The 21,706-nt window shown below is 36.8% G+C and overlaps 3 protein-coding genes across 4 annotated transcripts; all 3 read right to left on the reverse strand.

Annotated features, from left to right (window-relative positions):
* Window positions 1–3,433: 3,433 nt before the first annotated feature.
* LOC124384841 (mycocerosic acid synthase-like polyketide synthase) lies at window positions 3,434–5,119 on the reverse strand. Its single transcript, XM_046847793.1, has 2 exons — window positions 3,759–5,119; window positions 3,434–3,510 (listed from the first exon to the last, which is right to left on the reverse strand). Exons 1-2 carry the CDS (start codon window positions 5,070–5,072, stop codon window positions 3,454–3,456), a joined length of 1,371 nt encoding a protein of 456 aa, XP_046703749.1. The 5' UTR covers window positions 5,073–5,119; the 3' UTR covers window positions 3,434–3,453.
* A 783-nt stretch (window positions 5,120–5,902) lies between these two features.
* LOC124383797 (highly reducing polyketide synthase 40-like) lies at window positions 5,903–8,737 on the reverse strand. Its single transcript, XM_046846102.1, has 6 exons — window positions 8,689–8,737; window positions 8,516–8,606; window positions 7,683–7,843; window positions 7,293–7,496; window positions 6,523–6,704; window positions 5,903–6,427 (listed from the first exon to the last, which is right to left on the reverse strand). Exons 1-6 carry the CDS (start codon window positions 8,735–8,737, stop codon window positions 5,903–5,905), a joined length of 1,212 nt encoding a protein of 403 aa, XP_046702058.1.
* Window positions 8,738–10,183: 1,446 nt separating this feature from the next.
* yme1l1a (YME1-like 1a) lies at window positions 10,184–20,926 on the reverse strand. 2 transcript variants are annotated; one of them, XM_046848171.1, is made up of 18 exons: window positions 20,771–20,926; window positions 19,519–19,662; window positions 16,689–16,872; window positions 16,451–16,552; window positions 16,172–16,281; window positions 15,808–15,955; window positions 15,590–15,673; window positions 14,776–14,949; window positions 14,534–14,686; window positions 14,262–14,394; window positions 14,114–14,176; window positions 13,029–13,141; window positions 12,772–12,927; window positions 12,522–12,673; window positions 12,304–12,430; window positions 12,149–12,222; window positions 10,930–11,016; window positions 10,184–10,824 (listed from the first exon to the last, which is right to left on the reverse strand). In XM_046848171.1, exons 1-18 carry the CDS (start codon window positions 20,801–20,803, stop codon window positions 10,681–10,683), a joined length of 2,181 nt encoding a protein of 726 aa, XP_046704127.1. In that variant the 5' UTR covers window positions 20,804–20,926; the 3' UTR covers window positions 10,184–10,680. The 2 variants fall into 2 exon arrangements, with proteins under 2 accessions (XP_046704127.1, XP_046704126.1); XM_046848170.1 differs by having other exon boundaries at window positions 15,566–15,673.
* Between the last annotated feature and the right edge of the window lie 780 nt (window positions 20,927–21,706).

The raw sequence follows: 21,706 nt of genomic DNA on the forward strand, positions 1-21,706 counted from the left end.
ATATTTAATGTATGTATTATCCTTTTTTTATGTATATCTCTTGACTTATGCTGATTTCACCTGTAACAGATATGTTTTGTTTTTGTAAATTTGTATTCTCCTTGTATTTCTTTTCACAATAAATCATTTATGTACAATATTTGTGTTTCCCCCTCATTTCTATGTAAGCAGGGAGCAGCCAAATGTTGTTGCAATTACTGACCAGTTGAGATTCAATCTAAGCAATCTGATCCCAATGTATGATATTTTATTTCACATAACTCGTTACAAACAAATCACCTCAATATAAAGAGCTTTTTAGGGGGCTAAATGTTCTCTATCATCAGTCTTATCATCAGATCATTTACATTTCAAATCTAAGATTTCCTTAGATATAAAAAAATAAATCCATAATATAATAATGAAATTAGTGATTTTAACCTGTTCTTTAATGTATTTCTATTATTATAGTAAGGAACAAACAAGAATAGATTTTACCTTCATTTTTGTTCAGGGATTTGTTTCTCAGTCAGTCCCACTATTTTAAATAGTGGTATGTATTCATCCTTATTGAATATCACAAACTCTTACTGTAGCTTGATCTATGGTAGCTCCATATAAGAATACTGTCATTTTTTTTGTGTGTGTGTGTGTGCATGTGTGCGTGTGTGTGTGTGCGTGTGCGTGTGAAGAAATACAAAGACGATTAAAGAAATAGAAATAATTGTTTTTTTTAATCATTGTTTATTATTTTTCATATTTTATTATCATTGTTTATTATTTGACATATTTGTCAATTTTATTTCACAAAATACATAAAATTAATAAAATGTTTCCTTTACAAAGCACCCTTACAAGCAAGTGAAAAATACCAAAATCATCAAATCATCTTGATCGCATGATCAACTCTATACATTTTTCAGTAATTTTTATAAATAATCAGCATATATTTAAGATAGAAAGATGTGTTTTCGTTATGTTGTTTATTCTTTATCATTGCTTTCTTTTAGAAGTGTAGCCAGTGAGTTCAGTGTGATATTGGGATCGAGTAAAGTAGCAAGTGAAATATTTACCCCAATATCCTGAAACAGTTGATTTTGCAATGTCATTGCCAGCATTGAATCAATGCCCAGCGAGGCAAGGCAAGATTCAGGCTCACAGTCATCCGCATCAACATTACAAACACCACTGACCATGTCTCTAATGTAATCATCAAAAGATGACTGTGGATCCTTTCTGGACTCAATCACAGCTTTAATTTCAAGCTCTTTCTCAATTAAGGCTGCTAGTCGCACTTTTAGAGAGGTATTCTGAGAGAGAACATTGTTCTTCAGGTTTCGGAAGTTGAATTTACACACAACTTGTTGAGGCTTGTTTTCCAATAAACAATGCTTTAAAGCTTCATGGATTTCTGACACCTCCATTGTCATCAAACCTTTGGCTTCTAAGAATTTTTGAAAATTTGCTTTGTTGAACAGAAGACCCAATTTAAGGGGCCCCCAATTTATAGACTGTCCAGCAAGTCCTGCGTTGCGCCGGTAGTGGCACAATGTGTCTAGAAATGAGTTGGCTGCTGCATAATTCGCCTGGGATGCATTGCCAATAAAAGATGAGATGGATGAATAACATACAAAATAATCAACTTTGCAATTCAAAGTAGCATAGTGGAGGTTAAGTGCACCACTGACCTTTGGACGCATGACTTTTTCAAAGAGAGACTTATTAAGTGTTTCTAATAGCCCATCATGTAGCACAGCAGCACTGTGAAAAACTCCTTTTATTGGACAAGAAGGGAAGTTTTGTCCAATGACAGTAATTGCTTCCAATACCTCATCTGGCACAGAAACATCACACTGTAGAGGGAGTATTCTTGCCCCATATCTCTTTTTAAGGTTGTTGATATGCAGCTGTGTCTCCATAGATGGAGCACTCCTCGAAAGTGTAGCAATGCACTTCCCACCCCAGTGTGAAATGAACGTGACTGTTTCAAGTCCCAGTCCAGATAAACCACCAGAAACTATGTACACTGCAGTCTTTGAGAAGAGCCGCATAGGTCTGGGGTGTAGATATATCTGAGACCTTTCAGCCATAGACCCATTGTTATTTAAAACAATTAAGGACAGAGCTTTTGCAGTGAAGTATGAACCGATCCCTTCTGATTCTAATTGGGTAGGCTGGAAAACCTTGCTTTGTAAAGATAAAATGCTATCCAAGTGTATCATTTTTATCCATCGGTTTACAACAGAGTTCTGTGTTTTGAGATGGGATTTCTGAAAAATGTCATACAACTGAACAAAGTGGAAGCACATATTCTCATTATCATTTGGAAGAATGCTTATTGGAGGTACATTATTGTCACAAACAATAAAAATGTGCTTTGCACTGGCCTCACTTCTTAACTGTGCCACACATGCCTGATCATATGGAGGTATGAGGACAAAAACAGGACAATGGTTTGAACATTGACTAAATCCATTCAATTCCACTTCTGTAAAAACATTCCATCCTGACTTGTTTGCTGTGACCGTTAACACCTTCATCAGAATGGAATCTGGAGTTGTTGAAAAAATACACAATGTTTTCTTTTGTTTGACTATACGTGATGCAGTGTGCAAAATCTCCCAAGCAAGAATAATGTAAGAGACACAAGGAATGTCTTTCAGAAACTGAATTCTCTTTGTTTTATAGCAAGCATCCTCTGGAATGGTAACCTTTGAGGCTGCTACAGTGGGGTAACAGGCGACTATATGGTCGCCTACTTTTAGGTTTCTTACATCTTTTCCCACAGCTGTGACAGTCCCACTAAAGTCAAGGGCTAAAAGTTTGTGGTTCTGAGGTTTATGTTTACTCCAATATAGTGTCTGACCAAACTTAAGGCCAGACTGACTGACTGGAAAATAGTCTGAGGAGTGCATGCAAATCTTACCGAGCTGGACTTCCACATTTTTTCTGTCATTGAAATCATGTTCTTCATTATTTGGAATGGCTGATAAGCAAGCCATTTCATATGGGTTGGCTGTCAGTAGGACAAAGCAGTCAGACCAAAGAGAGTTTACACCTTTGGCTATTTTATTAAGGGCTGTTCGTGTTATCTCTGTTGATTGGACCTGTCCTTGACTTATCATGACCTCTGGGAACTCATGGCTTTTATAAGAGCAAAGTACATATCCCAGGGCTTTTATGTCCTCACTTGACACTGTGGCAAGATCTATCAGCTGAAAAGTAATTTCCGACAACTCAGCAGCACAGGCCCTTGTCATGCCTGATAGCACAAATCCTGGACTAATGTGATCAACTGTACTTTCAGAAGATCTGTAAGTTATGGCATGAAGAGTGCGCAAGTGTTTGCACTTCTTCAAAGTCAAAACGATGTGGCGGTAAAGCTCACAAATGTCAGCCAACTGCTCCAAAACTGTCTCGGTTTTAAGAAAGCTGAGGTTTTGACAATTGCAGATAAACACAACTTTCTCCATATCAGCTGTATGATGATCCAAGTGCAATAGAAAATCTGGAACTTGCAAAGAAGACAAACTGGTAGGAGAGATAAATACAGATGAAGTGTGTAAGTATGTCTTTAGTGCATTAGAGATACCTAAAGTATCTTCAAAGACAACAGCTTTAGGTTTCCTGTCTATGCTGGTAAATTCAGGGACAGTGAGTCTTTCATTATGGAAGAAGTAAAAGTCAGTAACTATGGCACTGTCTCCTACAAGTGTGATTCTGACATCTTTCAGTTCAATCAGTGTTTGTCCTTTTCTGTCTGTGAAGCAACCACATACCTCAAAGTATTCTGCCATCTCCTGAGTAAGCCTCATATATATGACCATTTCCTTACACAGTGGTGCAGTTATCACCATGCTGCCAATTGCAGAGGGAAATCCTTGCCGTATAGTGCTGTTACTCAGGCCTAAAACAGCAGTCAACTGAAAAAAATAATCTAAAACAACAGGATGCAAGCAGTAATTGTATAACTGAGTAAACAGTTGATCTGGTATCCTGATATTGGCCACTGCTTCTTTGAAATCCTCTCCATACTGGATGTCACCCAGCTGTTGAAAGTAGGGCCCATACTCAAACCCTGCTTGGTTAAGTGTAACATATACCTGTTCCTCTGTTATGACTGATGGGCATCTTTTAAGAACAGCATCCAAGACGATGTTTTGGTGGTCCATCACAGCTGGTCCATTCCTATAAGCAATGGTGCCTGATGCATGCTTTGTAGAAGAAGACCGTATCTGAAACAAAGTCTTGTCCTCATCAGGCTCAAGCTGCACCTTCAGACTATATGAGCTCTTACTAAGAACAAGCAAATTCTGAAATTTTATTGTAAGTTGAAGTGAAGTTAGAGGTATTTTTGGGAACAAAGATTCTATGACAGAAGCCAAAGCCAGTTCCGCATACAGAGCGCCTGGGGCTATGGCTATTCCATTGCTTTTGTGCTCCCAAAGGTAAGGAGTGGCCTCTATTGACAAACTGCATTTGAAAATCCTGTTATTTTCTTTATGGGAAATAATCAGGGGATGGCGCAAGAGGGCCATTACTTCATTACCTTGTCTTACTTCCTCAAAGTATACATCATTTTTAGGGCAATTAAACTGATAGACTGGGTATGAAGCTGGTGTTGACTGAAACCCATTGTATAACTGGTCCCAGTCTACATTGACTCCAAGCTCAAAGAGTTTGGATACAACAGAAAGTAGTGCATCTTGATCTTTGTCTGGTTGGATTGAGGAGAGCACTACTGCATCATTTCCTAATGTCTCCATTATGTTTCTCTGCAGAGCCCGTCTTGGACCAATCTCAACAAAGATTATGTTTTTCCCAGTACTGGCCACTGCTCTCACTGCTTGTTGAAATGCAACCGGATTTCTAATATTTCTTGCCCAGTAATCACCAGTTACAAAATCCCCGACACAACACGCCCTTCCTGTTACTGTGGAAAACAGCTCACATTCCATTTCATGTCGATTTAAAGAACCAATGCTATCTCTAATTTGTGTCAGTACAGGATCCATCATTTGACTGTGGTAGGCTGCAGGAACCTCCAAGACATGAAGAAACACATTTTTTGTCTTAAAAGACTTGTTTAACATTTGGTGGACACTTTCAATGGCATCTTTCTCACCTGATAAGACACATGACTGAGGACTGTTCAAAGCAGCAAGACACACTTTCCCAGTGTATGCTGGAAGAATTTTCAAAATATCTGACACCGTTAAATTACCAACAACAAGCATCTTCCCTCCAGTGACTTTGCTTTGCAGAACACTTCTATAATAGATAACTTTCACTGCTTCTTCTAAAGACAGAAGCCCAGAGCAATGGGCTGCAGCAACTTCTCCAACAGAGTGTCCAAGTACAGCAGTCGGTCTGATGCCCCAGTGCTTTAGCAAGTGAGCTGTGGCAACCTGAATGGCAAAAAGAAGGGGCTGCACAATGTCTGGCTTTGAAAAATCATCATTGTCAAAGCTGCTTGCAATCTTCTGTAAAATACTTGTACTTCTGTAATTCTGAAAGACGTTTTCTACCTCTCTGACCTTTTCCCTGAAAACAGGTTCCTCTTTGAGGAGTTGCTTGCACATTCCTCTGTATGTAACCCCATTCCCACAGAAAACAAATACAACCTTGGGATCTGGTTTAATAGCATCAAACTGAATGTTTAAGCTGGTTTTCAGTTGTTCCTCTAAATCTGAAAGAGATGTTGTAACATACACTTTCCTATATTTGTGTTTTATGTGACTTCTTCGGCATGCTGAAGTATACAAAAGAGTTCTTAGGTCAATTTTGCTATCAGTGCTGATTCTTTGAGAAGTGTCAGCAATACACAACTCAAGGGACTTGCTTGTGGCTGCAGACAATGGGAACAATTTCCTTGAACCAAAACTTTCTAAGTTAGAAGATGCACCATGTTTGTATTCTCTGATTATAGCATGTGCATTAGTTCCCCCAAAACCAAAATTATTAATTCCAGCCACCCTCTCCATGGAACTATTGCAATGCCATTTCTCAGCTTTGTGGGGATTTTTACATTGAGAGCTTTAACATCTATGCTAGAACTTTCCTCAGAGTAGAACACTGAAGGTACAATGGTTTCATACTTCATCATCAGAAGTACCTTTATCAGTCCTGCCACTCCTGCTGCAGATTCTGTATGTCCAATGTTACTCTTAACCGAGCCGATAAGGAGTGGCCCTACCTCTGAAGACCGTGCCTTGGCAATGACTTTAGAGATGCTCTCTGCTTCTACTGAATCTCCAACTGGAGTCCCAGTCCCATGAGCCTCTATATACTGGACATCCATCATGTAAGTCCCTGTTGAATAGATTCTTTTAAGAAGCTCTTCCTGCTGGACCATCGATGGCTTTGTGATTGGAGTGACAGTGTGGCCATCTTGATTTACAGCTGTCTTGCATACAATGCCCCAAATATGGTCAAAGTCCTGAAGAGCCTTAAACAAATAATACAGATTTTAAAACATTACATTTGATTAGCTAATTTGAATGGATTTTATATAAATCAATATCTTCATCATTCATAACATACTTTTTTCAACGTCTTTAGAAGAACTATTCCACAGCCTTCCCCTCTACCATATCCATCTGCTCTTCTACAGAAAGGTTTACTGGTGCCTTCAGGGGAAATCATTTTAGCTTTGCTGAGAGCCACAAAGACCCGTGGCTCAAGAATACAGCTAACGCCTCCACAAAGTGCCATCTCACAGTCACCTAGAGGGAAGAATAAGTAAGTGCTACAGAGGTTAAAAAATGTATTACAACACGTCTAAATCATATTTTCCTACTACTGTTCACCTCACAGCTTTACACATTAATATTCTAATTATTTATTGTCTTACAATCAAATCTAACTCATAGAATATAATGGCAAACCCAGCAGTTCATATAATACATTTCAGGAAAGTATACCAAAGCAAGATAATAAGACCCACCAACTAATTTCTAAAGTATTTCCACATTCCATACTCTTATATTAAATATAATCAGGTGAATCATCATGAAAGAATGAAATTATCAGAAGCACTATTTACAATGCTGCAGAGGTTGTGGAAAAAAATCAACCTATGCCATTTATCAGGGGCTATCAAGCTATCTGCTTTTATTGCAGAGACCAGATAGCACAAGAATCACACACAAATAGTAACGCTATTATGAAGACAATGCATAGCTTTGTGCTACAAAACGTCAACTTTTTTTCCTTTCCTTTTTTTTTTTTTTAATTACCTCCAGTATTTTCAGTCAACCATTTTCTGAAAGGAGGCTAAAGTGTTGCAGTATTGTAAGTTAAGAAGGATTTACCTTGTCTGATTGCTTGACATGCAGAGTGGAGTGCAACTAAGGAAGAGGAGCAGGCACTGTCAATGGCAAATGAAGGTCCAGTGAGGTTGAATGTGTATGAGATCCTGTTCGCTGCTATACTCATCGCTGTCCCTGTGCCATTGTAATGGGTGATTGTACTTGGACTGTTGTTCAGTAGTGTTTCATAGTCTCTGTTCATTAACCCTGAAAAACAGTATGACCAGAACATATGTATACACTGCTGCTCCACCTGATTGTGTGTCTATGACAATGCTATACTTAGAAATGCTCACCAGCCAAATAATATCTGCTCTATGCTGGGCTCATGAAGCTTCCTTTATGCTGATAGAATAAATAACAAAATATACCGAAATATGGTTTTATTATTACCTATATAAACACCTGTTCTGGAGCCACTGACTTTTTCCATGGGAATGCCAGAATCCTCCAGTGCTCTATAAGAACAATGCAGAAGAAGCTTCTGCTGGGGGTCCATAAAATTAGCTTCGGCTTCAGAGATGCCAAAAAACCTGTGATCGAACTCATTGAACCTGGTAGAAAAGAAGCAGAATGCCTCATATTTAATCTTTCTGTAGGAGAGGAGATTTGTTTTAATTCAGAAAATAAAACTTTTACTTTATACAACATATATTTCAACTTATTATCCCAAAGAAATGCAGTAGATAACAAATTGCCAATATTGAACAATACAGCAGAAAGGATTCTACAAATTTGAACAAATTGGACTTGTTAGGCTTTATGTACATCCAGATTAGAATAAAGGAATAGAACGTTCACTCCCATCTATAAATAATCCTAATATTTTAGAAGACTTATTAAGAATTATTACATGATTCTGATTCATGAAACTGATATATAACTGAATCCAACCCTAAGCACTAAGAGCTTCAACTTGCAGCAGATTTGGTGTCTTAATCAAAGACTGCAGGTTATTCATTTACAGCCAAAGAACATTTTTTTTCTCTTACCATTTACAAGATAATAACAGCAAAACATGAAGCATATCTAGTAATCGAATAATCATCTTTACAGATGCAATTTTAAAATGAACAAAATCTCAAGTGCAAAGTTTAACTATTAAAAGAAACACAGAAAAAGAACAAAAGAATGCGGTGGGGGGACACAAAACAATTATTTACCCATCTATGAAAGCAGCTTTGGTAGTTTGTATTTTGCCAAGAATAGTGTCATTAGGATCATACCACTGTTTTATATCAAACCTCTGCTCTGGTATATCCACAGCATAATTTTTGCCTTCAACAAGAACTTTCCAGAAATTGTCAAGTCCCTCACCTGCATGGATGGCACAAACATTATAAGTATTCATATACAATAAAATCATTAAAGAATCAGTGTGGAGAACACTGGCACTTACCTCCTGGGAAGCTACACCCAATGCCAACAACAGCAATATCTTCATCCATGTTGTTTGCTTCACCAACAATTCTTCAACAGATATAAGCTTTGGCACCACATTATATACAGCTTCATCCTCACTGTTCCTGTTATAAATCTGAGTGCATGGGCCTGTATCCATGGCTATCCCACACCCCAGAGGCTTTATAAAGTTTTCTCAGCTGTAAGAATTGTTTAAAGCAAAAAGACGTCTCTTTTAAGAGAGGGATATTAGGTTACATGCGGGTTCTTCATGCAACCCACAATTAAGGTGGTTTGAAACAAAAGCCATTAACTGCATGGCTGGGCAAAGATACAAAAAAAGAAAAAGAAAAAGGCATTTAGAGCCTCTTCCTATAAGTGGGACATAATGGAGGCATTTTCTCCAACTTACAATAATACAGTGGCATTATAGTATCCTGATCAGTTAAAAGAGCTTTTACTTTATCATGCCTCAATGAAGAGAAATAACCAGGGAGAAAATTACCCTGGAAGAAAGATCAGTTTCCTCTGTATTTGTTCTAGGGACAGTATAGGCAGTAATCATTTAAAGCAGTTGCCTCCTATTATTACTGAGGTAAGGGAATATCCTGGCTGAATCCTGGCCATTTGCTGTATTAAATGTCTAAGTTTCTTTGCTTAGTTGTTTCTCATTTCGCATTTTAAATCTTGCTAGAATATAGTATATTTACTTTATCAGGAAAAAAAAAAAACACAACACTTCTCATTTCCATTTCCAGCACACTTTATTAGTTATTCATCATTGCTCATTTTTATTTAGACAAATAACTCTTATGAGGTCTAATTCACCAAGCAGACAAAGACCTTATTACATAGACTCTTATATACAGGGTTGCCACCACAACTCCTATACCAGCCACAAAACTGGCCCAATTAATCAGTCAAAGAGATGACTCCCATCAGCACCATTTCAAAGTAATATTAAACAAATAAATAGGTCACGAAGTAAAATCAGATTTGTTTATACAACGAAATAACCTGCCAGCTGATATAAAAAGTAAAAAAAAAAGAAGCTTGGTATTAATTCTGCAGACTATATTTTGTAGCAGTGAAAGAAGGACAAGTATTCACAATAAAATTGCTTTCCTCATTTTCCAAAAACGCTGCTGGAAAGTCCTCCTTAAACAAGCGGATACATGGATCTTTAGCCTATTAATGAAGTAATACTGATATTACATTCCTGGCTTATATTTGATGAAATTAGTGAATTAATGATAAATAAAAATAAACTTTTACTTTAAGACTGCTTGAAAAATGTATGTTTGTCTAACAAGATAAATAAAAAATTAAGCAGGTTTGTGCCAGTCTGCAAAATTGAAGGATAACTTGAAATACACTACAACTAACTTGAATTGATTTAGAAGGGCCATGGTTAATTAAAAGACGCTGGTAAATTTTATATTATATATATATATATATATATATATATATATATATATATATATATATATATATATATATATACATACACACATATACATACACACACACACACACACACACGCAATGTGCTTGCTTATATTACCAGAGGACCCATGTTTCTCTTGGAATACAGAGGTCTGGTTTTGTGGAATGGAAAGTCGTGACTGGGCCACAATAGCAAACCGGCATTCAAATTTTCACTCTGTTTTACACAGAACTTGTAACAGTGATTAAAAAGAGCACAAGGTGGGATCATTGGATGTAACCAAGCAGCTTTTTTCAGCAGACTAACATCTAATATGCATTGGTAGATTTAATTGAGTAGCTGTTGAAACTGAAACCGCAGACCTTTTTCTTAATTGGCTCAGACAGCCCAAACAGCTCTTTAAATGTCTTTGAAATTGGTTTGCGATTATGGAAAATGAAAGAACTGAAAGTTAGAAACACTACAGATTGATAGTGAAAGAACTGAATTTATAATCACTATCCTTCCTCATTCATCACCTCTGTTATGAATATGAGAACAATATCATCTGGGCTCTAGAGATTTGCCCTCTAGAACCAACTGTATTTCTTTTGCATCCAGAGTCTCATAGGTGAGCAGAGCATCTGCCAGTTTTGCGTGCTCCTTGCTGTATGTCTTGAGGAGTTTCTTAGCACGTTCATATGAATCCTGATGGGGGGAAAAAGAAGGAAAAAACGACAGGCAGCATCAGCATATGTACTTCTTAAGATTTTGAGCATGCTTTACTGAGTGACCTGAGACAATGAAAGGTACCTGTAGCAGCACTCTGACTTCATTGTCAACAGCAGCTTGTGTTTCTTGGCTATGTTTGGACAGGTCTGAGTAGGTCATGACACCAAGCTGGAAAAGGCAAAAACAAACAACAACAAAAAATAATGAGTGTTTCACAATACAAGTTTCTGCAGGACAGAAGTTTTCTTTGCTCCACAGAGATGGTTTACTGGTAAAGACAGCATATAGAAGTGCTTTGAGGCTCTGGATTGCAATCTTCAGTGGAGCTAACAATACCTTGTGTCCACAGTCCTGTTAAATTAACCACACTTTAGATGAATTTTGATTGACTGGAGGTGATGTGCATGTTATTTTCAGCACCCAGAACCATTCTGATCAAAAATCTAACTTTGTGAACTGTCTTCCACTAGGTTTAACAAGGATTTTAGAGTATTATTGTTTTAAATACTGCAAAATATGTCTCAGATTTAAATGATATAATGTTGAACAAATAAAAACAAACTTCTGTCTTTCATAGGCTAGGAGTCCCCCACCCTTTGCTGTATTTATTATTCCTACAGCGAATTAAAGAACTCACCTTTCCTTTTAGGCGCTATACCTGGCTTACTTACATACAGCACTGCCCCCTAGTGAACAAACTCACTCAATTGTGAAGACTGACCCCTATATAAGAACAAGTCATTTGTTTCCTTTTTTAGAAACATTAAAGAAATTTGGTTGAATTTTCATACAAGAATATCTGTGAAAACTAAACCCATTTAGTGCATATTGCATCAAACGCAAATACATAAAAAAAAAATAAATAAATAAATATTTCAGATTACTCTTTAAAAATGAAAATAAATATGAAAAGTTTTTTCCCCTCGCAATCAGCCAACATTTCTGGTGCATCCACCGGTAACCATATGAATCTTCTCCTCGCCCCTTGCTGTTTTCTCCCCGTAATTTTTTGTATTCAAATTACTCGAGGAATCGTTTCAGCCCTAATCTAAACATACACCTTCAGAGTTTAGTATTAAATCTTCTTTACAGCGCAAAACAGCTGAAACGCTATGTATTTAAAAAGTCTTAATGAAATTGAAAGTCTACCAGCTACAGTACATATTGAATAAACAGAATCTCAAAACAAAAGAAAAAGAACTTTTGCATCATAAACATTAAAAATACTCAATAACGACAATAAAACAAAAGCATTCTTAAAAAATAGGCTATTATAAGGCTTTTTAATCAGTAATTATACCTTGTCACTCATTCCAAAGCGTGTAACCATCATCTTTGCAATCTTAGTTGCGCCATCAAAATCACTTGATGCTCCTGTAATAAATGAACAATACTTTAATGAGTTGATCGAAGAAAAAAACAAACAAAAAAAATTCTACCTCAGTAGACACTTACCAGTAGTGATGTTTTCATCCCCAAAAATGAGCTCTTCTGCCACTCTGCCGCCCATACTGACATCCATCTGAGCCAACAGCTGAGCACGAGTCTCACTCCAGCGATCGGTCTCTGGAAGCATAGACACCTGAGAGAAAATACAAGAACATAAATGCAGCAATCTCCTGAACAGTTTTTGTAATATCTATAGCACAGAATTTAAAAACTGCTATAATTACATGACCAAGTGTGGGTCCTCGCGGCATGATAGTAGCTTTATTTATGGGCATGGCATCTTTTGTGTAATATGCCACAATTGCATGTCCAGATTCATGATATGCCGTGATTGTTTTATTCTTCTTGTCAATCTTTGCACTTTTGCGTTCTGGGCCTGTTGAGAAATTGTAAAAAATGAGTTGTTGGCCAGATTTAAAGTCAGGTGCTCAATCTGTATTGCTTCTCCCATGTGCAAATAGTGTGATGCCTCACCCATGAGGATCTTGTCTTTAGCGAATTCTAGTTCCTTTATTGTCACCATCTCCTTTCCATCTACAGCAGCCTTTAGTGCTGCCTGATTCACCAAGTTCTCCAGTTCTGCTCCTGAGAAGCCCACCGTTCCCCTGGCAATAATTTCTGCATTCAAATCTAGAAATATGCAACAAAAAACATTAATACATTTATTGATTTTTTTTTACTCTTATGATTCTTTTTTTTTCTTTAGATACAAAATTACAATAGTTTCTCACCAGGGTCCACTTTGATTTTCTTTAAGTACCAGTTGAGGATCTCAGTGCGTCCTTTCACGTCAGGTCTGGGGATTGTGACTTGCATGTCAAACCTCCCAGGTCTCACAAGAGCACTTAATGCACACAAACAGACACAAAGACTTTAAGCAGAAAGAATTTTAAGCTTCCAGATTTTGTTCAGATGTTCAGTTTCCTGTTTTCACAATTAAATATGATAATAAAATGAAAAATATTAAATGTAATATGCATTAGTATGAAAGAAAATAAGCAGCCATTCTAAATGCATTAAACATTAGTGTCCAGAGTCTCAGTTTGCCAACAGACCACTTATACCTAAAAGGTTTTACCAGTATGTTTCTGAAATCCCATTCTTGTCCTTCATTATGCAAGAACCTTTAAGGCTTCACCTTTCAGTGAAATAAATACCCCTCAATAGAAAAACTGACTACAACCTCATAAAAAAACAAACAAAAAAAAAATATTAAAAATGATTACAAATAACAATGATAATAAAGATAATATTCTTCTTTTAGCTGCTCCCATTAGGGGTCTCCACAGTGGATCATCTGTCTCCATACCTCTACATCTGAATCTTTCAAACCAACTACCTGCATGTCTTCCCTCACCGCATCCATAAACCTCCTCCTTGGTCTTCCTCTTTCCCTCCTTCCTGGTGGCTCCATCCTCAACATTCTCCTACTGATATACCTCATGTCCCTCCTCTGCACATGTCCAAACCATCTTAATCTCGCCTCCCTCACCTTGTCTCCAAATTGTCCTACATGCGCTGTCCCGCCAATAAACTCATTTCTAATCCTGTCTATCCTCATCACTTCCAACAAAAACCTCAACATCTTCAGCTCTTCTACCTCCAGCTCCGCCTCCTGTCTTTTACTCAATGCCACTGTCTCTAAACCATACAACATCGCAGGCCTCACCACAGTCCTATAAACTTTCCCTTTTACTCTCGCAGATACTCCTCTATCACAGATCCACCTTTTTTGGCATTAAACCATACTATTATCATCGGTGAGCAACAGTAAGATAATAGAAAGTTAATCATAATATAAATATTAAACACTTACTTGTCCAAAGCTTCTGCAAAATTTGTTGCCCCGATAACAATAACTCCTTCATTTGGTTTAAACCTGAAATTATACAAGATATATTTAAAAAAATTTAATGAGTATGTCATTTTTTATAATTACTATGACAACAGCACGAACTACACACCCATCCATTTCTGCAAGAAGCTGATTGATGGTCTGACGTGAATATGGATGCATTGGTGACTCTATCCGCTTTCCACCAACACTGTCCAACTCATCAATAAAGATCACACATGGGGCGTTAGCTTTTGCTTCTTCTGCAAGAAAAAATGTAAAAAAAAAATAAATATTAAATAAATGTTTTGCTGATTGAACAGTAACAATTTTTAAACAACAATTTTGATAAGTAGGTGAAAGAGGCTGGTCTGTACAATCCCAAAAGCACTTCATACTCACTAAATAGGTTCCTGATGCGACTTGCTCCAACACCCACAAACATCTCATCAAACTCTGACCCTGACGCATAGTAGAATGGCACATCTGCCTCGCCTGCCACAGCTCTGGCAAGCAGAGTTTTTCCAGTTCCAGGAGGACCGACCAGGAGGACACCTGCAAACACGGTGTTAACTCAAAGCCTTAAAACCACAATCTGTTTATTTTACCGACCCGGCAATTTTTTTTTTAAGCTCCATTTATACCTTTAGGTAGCTTTCCACCAAGGGCAGTGAATTTCTGAGGATTCCTCAAGAACTCAACAATGTCTTGAAGCTCACTCTTTGCCTCCTCCACACCTTTAACATGCTCAAAGGTGACATTCTTTATTTGAATTGGATCCAGTGCAGAATCCATGCCAGACGTAGAACGGAATCGGACTGTAAAGGAATAAAACACATTTAGGAAAAGTGAAGTTGGGGAAAAAAAAAATTACTGATGAAAAATAGTTGATGGATTTTAGGAGGGTTTGTTTTTTTTTTTGTTTTTTTTTACATTGAGGCAAAATTACTGATCTACAGGCAAAAAAGTCAAATATTTATAAAAAATAAATAAATCACTGAAATGACATTCATTAATCGAATGGGGAAAAAAAATAAATAAATAAATATATATATATATATATATATATATATATATATATATATATATATATATATATATATATATTTTTTTATAATAAATCAGCAACACAATAACAGTTAGATAGTTAAGCTATTTTATACAGAGAACAGGTTGGTGTGATGTAGGAATTTGTTACTTGGCAAACTGGTGCCATTAATTTACAAATTTTATGTATATAGTTATTAAACAAACTAATATCAGGGACATTATACGTAAATATGAGATATGATTTAAAATCATTTTCAGCACAACACTCAAGAATTAATTTGAGACCAGTCAGCTTTGTGTGCAACTTTGTGAGCACTATTGAAAGAAAGAAAACAGATTTTGCCACGCATGCAAAAGCTGAAAATAAGTAAGATGGAAACAAACCAGTATCAGAAAAGGAGCCTTTACCCGAGAGATATGGGGTTCTTGACAAACCATAGATGCCAACAAGTAAAAGGACAAGCAAAATCAAACGAGTCCTCTTAAGTGAATCTGTCAAAAAAACATTGAACAGCTCTTATTAACACTAGTGAGGCATATCAATCATATGTAAGTATGCAAGTAAGACTGAAGTAGGTCAAAAGCAATGTTTATCAGTATCTGAAAGACTATATGAAGGAGCATGCCTTGTGTCTTCTGCATCAGGGTTTGAGATTTCATGAAACCCTCTGCAAAACCAGTCTTAAAGGCATCTTGCTGATTCTCTGGAAGATTCCTCTGTGTTATTAACTGGTCAAGGCTCCCAGTATCAGCTTTATCCCTCATGAGAAGACCCTGCAAAGCAGGAAAATTATAAAAAGAGACAAGAGTCATACAAAATCCATTTAATGCTTAACGATGGACATTGCCTTAAAGCAGATTACCAGAATTAAATACACAATAAACACTCAGACTTTCACAAAACAACTGACAAAGAATATAAACAATTCAGTATAACTGCTCGCTTGTTTGTGCGAGAATGATTAACTATAACAAAAACTGCTGCCGAACCTTCATGAATGGTGGGCTATAGCTTTCCGTTTCTGCTGGACTCTCATAGCTGGACTGAAGGCGTCTACTTTTGGTCCTTAGTGTTTTGAAACCTCGAGTTTGGACCCATGCTTTATAGAGAAACACACATACACAATACATACACAAGTGCAGTTTATGGGAATGCCTAAAACACAAAACATACTAAGAACCCATGGCTTATGTGTGTTATATCACAGCAAGGGCTGACCTTCATTGGAAGATATGGGTCAAAACTTGTTGAATAAATCTCTGAATTACCTTGCAGGTGCTGAAGATCTGAGCAAACAACCTGAAGAGGATGGGAGTTTTGTCTTTGAAAGAGTGGATAGCCAAAGATTCCTGGTATTCTCGGAGAGAAACCTGGTAAAGCAAACAGTAAAAACAAACAAGCCAGCACATTATGAACAAATGACTGTTTCTAATTTAAAAAAAAAAAAATCAAATTTGAACACCAAAGCAACATCCGATAAACATTGTGGATTGTAGAACCTCTTACCATGTTTGTTGTGAAAAAAAGAATCTGTGGAGATGTGTGATGTTCTCCATGTTGAAGACTGAAGACAGACTCTTAGGTCTGGGCTCTCTGTGGGAGCTACTTTGGGCAGCAACCTCTTTAACAGCTCATTGACTCCACTTAGCCTCAGCTCGGAGATCCCCAGGTCTTTAGGGATTTGCTTAAGCTGCGGGAGAGTCATCAAGAACCAGGATCACCAAAATATTGTACAAATATGCACATTTTTGGATATAAACATGCAAGACAAAGTGTTCATCAATGAGAAGCTTAAACATAATTACAGGTTAATGTATGCAAAGACTACACTTGTGCTTCAGATTTCTGTTCTTGGTTAAGAGAGACATAAATAATACTATACCCACTAAAAATATCTAGACTGCTATCCGTCATTATAGGTTATCTCACTAGAGAGTAATAAGATAGGTCATTACTAGGTTAAAATTTAGGAAGAGTTTACCAATACCCAATAATGAAGGGATTAAAAAAAACGTGTTTGGTTATCTGTTTTCAGAGCCTCCTTTAAATGCCGTCTGAATGCTGGCCAGTCTGTTTATATGGCAATTGAATTCTATGACATTTATCATTGTCACATTGTTTGTTTATCTTTGTTAATTTAGATGATTCCCTATCACCACCTTTTGGCCCAGAAGAAGAGCAATCATCTGAAACTTAGCACGGATAAACCTGAATTGAAACACCTTTACTTCTAAACCTGTGTCACCATCGTCACCTTCACACTCCTAACACACACGGTTAACACTCCTGGAGTGAGCTTTGACTTCCAATCACACCAAACAACCAAGTCTTGCAGACATTTTCACAACATCAAAAGAGCATGGCATTTCAGACAACAGAACTTGTCAAATGTCAACGTTCTTTTCAAACTCTTTATTGGGGCTCTGTTTATATCCTGTATCCCCATTCAAAATATTGTTTCACTATTTAATTCAATTATATGATCATGTTTGCAGCCAGGATATAAACTTGGCATTACCTCTACCAAATATATTTTTTAAGGAATATCACAACTGAAAAAAACGTGTTAAACATGAGTATTAAATCTACATAAGTTGGAAAATAAGTGGACAGGGACTTTAAATAACGCTCACTACTTTACACACAATCCATTAGCGGTTATAGCTAGAGCTGCAACAGCTAATCGATAATCGATAATGAAAGTCATTGCTAACGAATGCCGTTATTGATTAGTTGGGCTGCTGAAGGTACTGGTTAGCGTGATGGTAAGATAACACAGCTGCTTGGGAAAATGGCGGAGAGTACAGAGTCAATCAGCAGCATATAAAAAAGTGTGTCCCAAGTCATCCAAGGGCATGGGAGCTTTTTATATCAAACACAACAAGGAAAACTACCTAGAAGTTATGAAAAGTCAGCGCTTGTGTGACATTTAAGTACCACAGTGATGCACGAGCATGTGAAAAGAAAACACTGGTGTCGGATGAAGGTGAAACGTCAGCACGGTAAGCAATAAACCTCAATCGCGATATAGTGATGGATTCAATTAAAACATTGCAAACAAACAATAAATCTAAACACAGCAAATAGCAGCAGTAGTAAACAACTAAATTAATCAGTGTTGTGGTTTTCAGTGAATGCTTATGCATTTATGCACCATTGCATATTTTTTTCTTTCTTTTTAAGCCTGTTAGCTTCCTGCGTTTCTCCGTTTTATTCTCTTTTTATAGCATTTATCTACTTCAACAATTAACCTTCTGTGATTTACTGCAGTGCAGGTAAGTTCAAATGCTTGTTTTTAATGTTTGTATATTTAATTTGTTCGTACATCATTTAATTATTATACAAAATTAAGACACATATCTTCACAACTGAGCAAAATATCTGTGTATTTTTTAAACAATGTGTTAGACTTTATTGATTTTTTTCTAAAGCAAAATTGTCACCTTGTTATCTGCAAAATATAATACAAATGTTGATTTACACAAATTACGAAGCAACTTTTTTCATAATCGTTAGTTGCAGCCCTAATTATAGCGCACCCTTTTACATTTCCCTAAGGGAAGAAAATAATATTAAAGATTAAACTTGATAAAACTTGCAGGCTGCTTTTTACAGAAAGACGAGTCGATGTTGATCCATTCAATATTATGTCATTCAGTTGATGAGGGGTTTAAAAATGCTGTGAACTAAAGTGTGTTAAAGTTTTTTCGTATTAAACATTTTAATAATTAACATGATTTTACCTTACAAATGAATGTCCTTCAGTTCAGACATTCCTCAAACAGTTCACTGGATACTCGGTGCGACTAAAACACAATCTCTCCATTTTCCACATTTGCATTCATATTTAAGCAGCTTCTTGTTTTGATTTGATCATACCCAATCTGAAATTAATTCTTAGAGAGGTTTGGGAGGGCTCCGATGTGACCTATGATGCTCAGGATGTCCTGGACGGTTTAATGCAGGAAACAGACAAGTATATATACTCCGAACAAAGCTAAAAACTTATTTGGTAATAAGACGGTAAACCGGAGATGTGTTAGCCCAGACAGAAATGTAACATATACCTCACGCTCTCATCGTAAGGATCCTATAGACATTGCACAGTTACCATAGGAATGTGTGTTAAGAGAAATAATTGTGAACCCATCTTAATACTAACACTTCCCAAGTTAAACAGGTGAATGTCCTCTATGGAAATTTGGAACCTGGATTAAGATACATGATCGGCTTGTATATCCCTTTTCTCCACACCGTTATAATTCTTCACAGTGTGCTATGACTGGCATTAGATTAGGTAAGTGGGTCGTGTGTGGTGTACGGTGATGATGTGTACCTGTGCATCAGGGGTGTGAGGCAGTGTGTGCTGATCAGCTGAAAGCTCACGGTGTAGACTCTGAACTGCCGCTGTGGCAGTGGAGCTGGCTGATGCTTTCAGCGAGTGCAAAGCATTGATAATATGGCTCAGTGGCACAGTTACCTAAAGGACAAAGAACAAATAGGGGGAAAAAATGAGGCAGAAATTCAAACTACTAGTGGACTCGGACATGACGCACTGTAAGGACAACTATATTACAATAGTGGAAATAACATGTCCCGATTATTAGTTATTACATTTTTATTTAGATATTCAGATCGTATAGTTGTGTCTAACTGGACATTTGAATGGCGACAAACTTTAGTGGAATACAACAAACCAGGTGGGCTTATAAACAATTTGGTTACAGGACAAAGAAAATGTCACTGAGCAGTAGGTTCTAATAAATATTTACACCAAATTTCAATCTCTTATATCGTACACATTAAAATAAACGTTCTTAGCATTCGAATAGTTGGATTATTTAAAGTATATACACAAAATATCAATTGTATTTGTTTGTTTGTTTACAGGTAAAGTGCTGACGAACAGACAGAGGACAGTCTGAGAAGCCTTAAGTATAAGAGACAGTACATGAAAAAATCATCTTATGTTAATCAGTGTAAATATATTCTTAGTATAGTAATTATATTCCTCGAATTCTGTTTATTTGACTAGTTTTAGGGGCAAAACAGCGTTTCTACCTCGACAGAAGTGACCGCTAGTGAACTGACAGTAAAATGAAAGCACGCTGTCAGAGCTTCTGGATGACTAGCTTATATTTATATATCGACTAAATATATACATATCAAATCCCTTCACACGGATAAGAGACTAGAAATAAACAATATATGATACTAAAAATAAAGATGAGACTCTGTGTTTGTTTCTAAATCGTATATAAATATATATATGTTTTATTTAGACATGCTAGCTTATCTGAGGCAACACCGGTACATGTTGCATAATTACTGACTAGCAGACTCGCACCAGGGCCCCGCTGAACTTTGCTAACTTCCCCCAGAGCCACCTGGTGTTTTACACACAGATTCACTGTATTCACTGTCATTTTCCTTAAGTGCTCAGAATATAAATCCAAAGTGAACACGAAATGGAGTGATTTTTAATCAATAATTATTAAGATAGAGAGAGAAAACCTCAAAAGAGGCTTCAGCTTTCCCAAACACACATTCAGTCATCTCACAACACACACACACAGATCTCATCCTACCTGAGGCTGGAAAGACGTGGTGAGAGAAAACATTGTTTAAACCAGAACAGAACAGCGGAGGAGATTTTCCCCGAGCATGTAACGGATATACAATCCTCTGTCCTTTTGTTTTCCCCTCTACACTAGCCTGCTAGAGATTAGCTTCATCAGGGTTGCCAGATAAAGTTAAAGCAAGAAAGCAAAGTGGCCAAGAAAGTCAGCCGTAAATTAACAACATAGATTTTTTTTTTCAAATATATAAATATATATATATGAAATTGTTTGACAACACAAGACAAGAGAATTTGTATTTACTGAATGACAACCTCAAGTCAATCACTGGGGGTTACTAAAGGACTTTTGCAGTCTCTAGTACTGTAGTTCATAGGGGTCAACACTTGAATCTCCTTTTCACTGAATCTCTGATATTTGAGCAGCCTGCAAGTAGAATCATCACAAAATGTTTATTTTGATACATTTAGGCATGTTTACATTATTGCAGGACTCTATTCAGCTGTTTATTTCTAATGCTGTATCTTCTCTAATCGAATAATATGTGATTCAGTGATAAACCTCATACACAAAAGATTACAGACAGTATATATGTGTCAGTAAAAGAAGACACACACACACACACACACACACACACACACACACACCACTTGGAGTCTTCTGGTCTGTCCAGAAATGCTTGTAGCAGTGTGGCATCTATTCTTCATGTTGGAGATGTGACGACCCCCAATTGAACCAGCCGAAAGAAGAAGAAAAAGATAAAAAGATAAAGAAGAAAGTGATATAAATAGAGTAGACTCTTATTAATAAAGACACCATAAATGTCCTGCTGTGGTGGGATCATCAGAGGAAAGCTTTTCTGTAACTACTGTCTTGGAAGTATTCCATAAAAGATCATAAAAACGTGTGTGTGTGTGTATATATATATATATATATATATATATA

Source organism: Silurus meridionalis, chromosome 4 (assembly GCF_014805685.1).
Source record: "Silurus meridionalis isolate SWU-2019-XX chromosome 4, ASM1480568v1, whole genome shotgun sequence".
NCBI classification, from domain to species: domain Eukaryota; kingdom Metazoa; phylum Chordata; class Actinopteri; order Siluriformes; family Siluridae; genus Silurus; species Silurus meridionalis.

Bases quoted from the DNA above. Each gene is read 5' to 3' on its own strand.
- LOC124384841 (XM_046847793.1), bottom strand. From the start codon at position 5,072: ATGTTAAACAAGTCTTTTAAGACAAAAAATGTGTTTCTTCATGTCTTG. The intron at 3,511-3,758 runs GTATGTGGTTGC...CTCTCCTACCAG, and splicing joins AGATGGCAGAATACTTTGAG to TTTGTCTTCTTTGCAAGTTC.
- LOC124383797 (XM_046846102.1), bottom strand. From the start codon at position 8,737: ATGGATGAAGATATTGCTGTTGTTGGCATTGGGTGTAGCTTCCCAGGA. The intron at 7,497-7,682 runs GTAATAATAAAA...ACTGTTTTTCAG, and splicing joins CAGAACAGGTGTTTATATAG to GGTTAATGAACAGAGACTAT. The intron at 6,428-6,522 runs GTATGTTATGAA...TATTTGTTTAAG, and splicing joins TTCTAAAGACGTTGAAAAAA to GCTCTTCAGGACTTTGACCA.
- yme1l1a (XM_046848170.1), bottom strand. From the start codon at position 20,803: ATGTTTTCTCTCACCACGTCTTTCCAGCCTCAG. The intron at 15,956-16,171 runs GTTCGGCAGCAG...CCTGCTTTGCAG, and splicing joins ATAGCCCACCATTCATGAAG to GGTCTTCTCATGAGGGATAA. The intron at 14,177-14,261 runs GTGTGTAGTTCG...GTATAATTTCAG, and splicing joins CTTCTTGCAGAAATGGATGG to GTTTAAACCAAATGAAGGAG.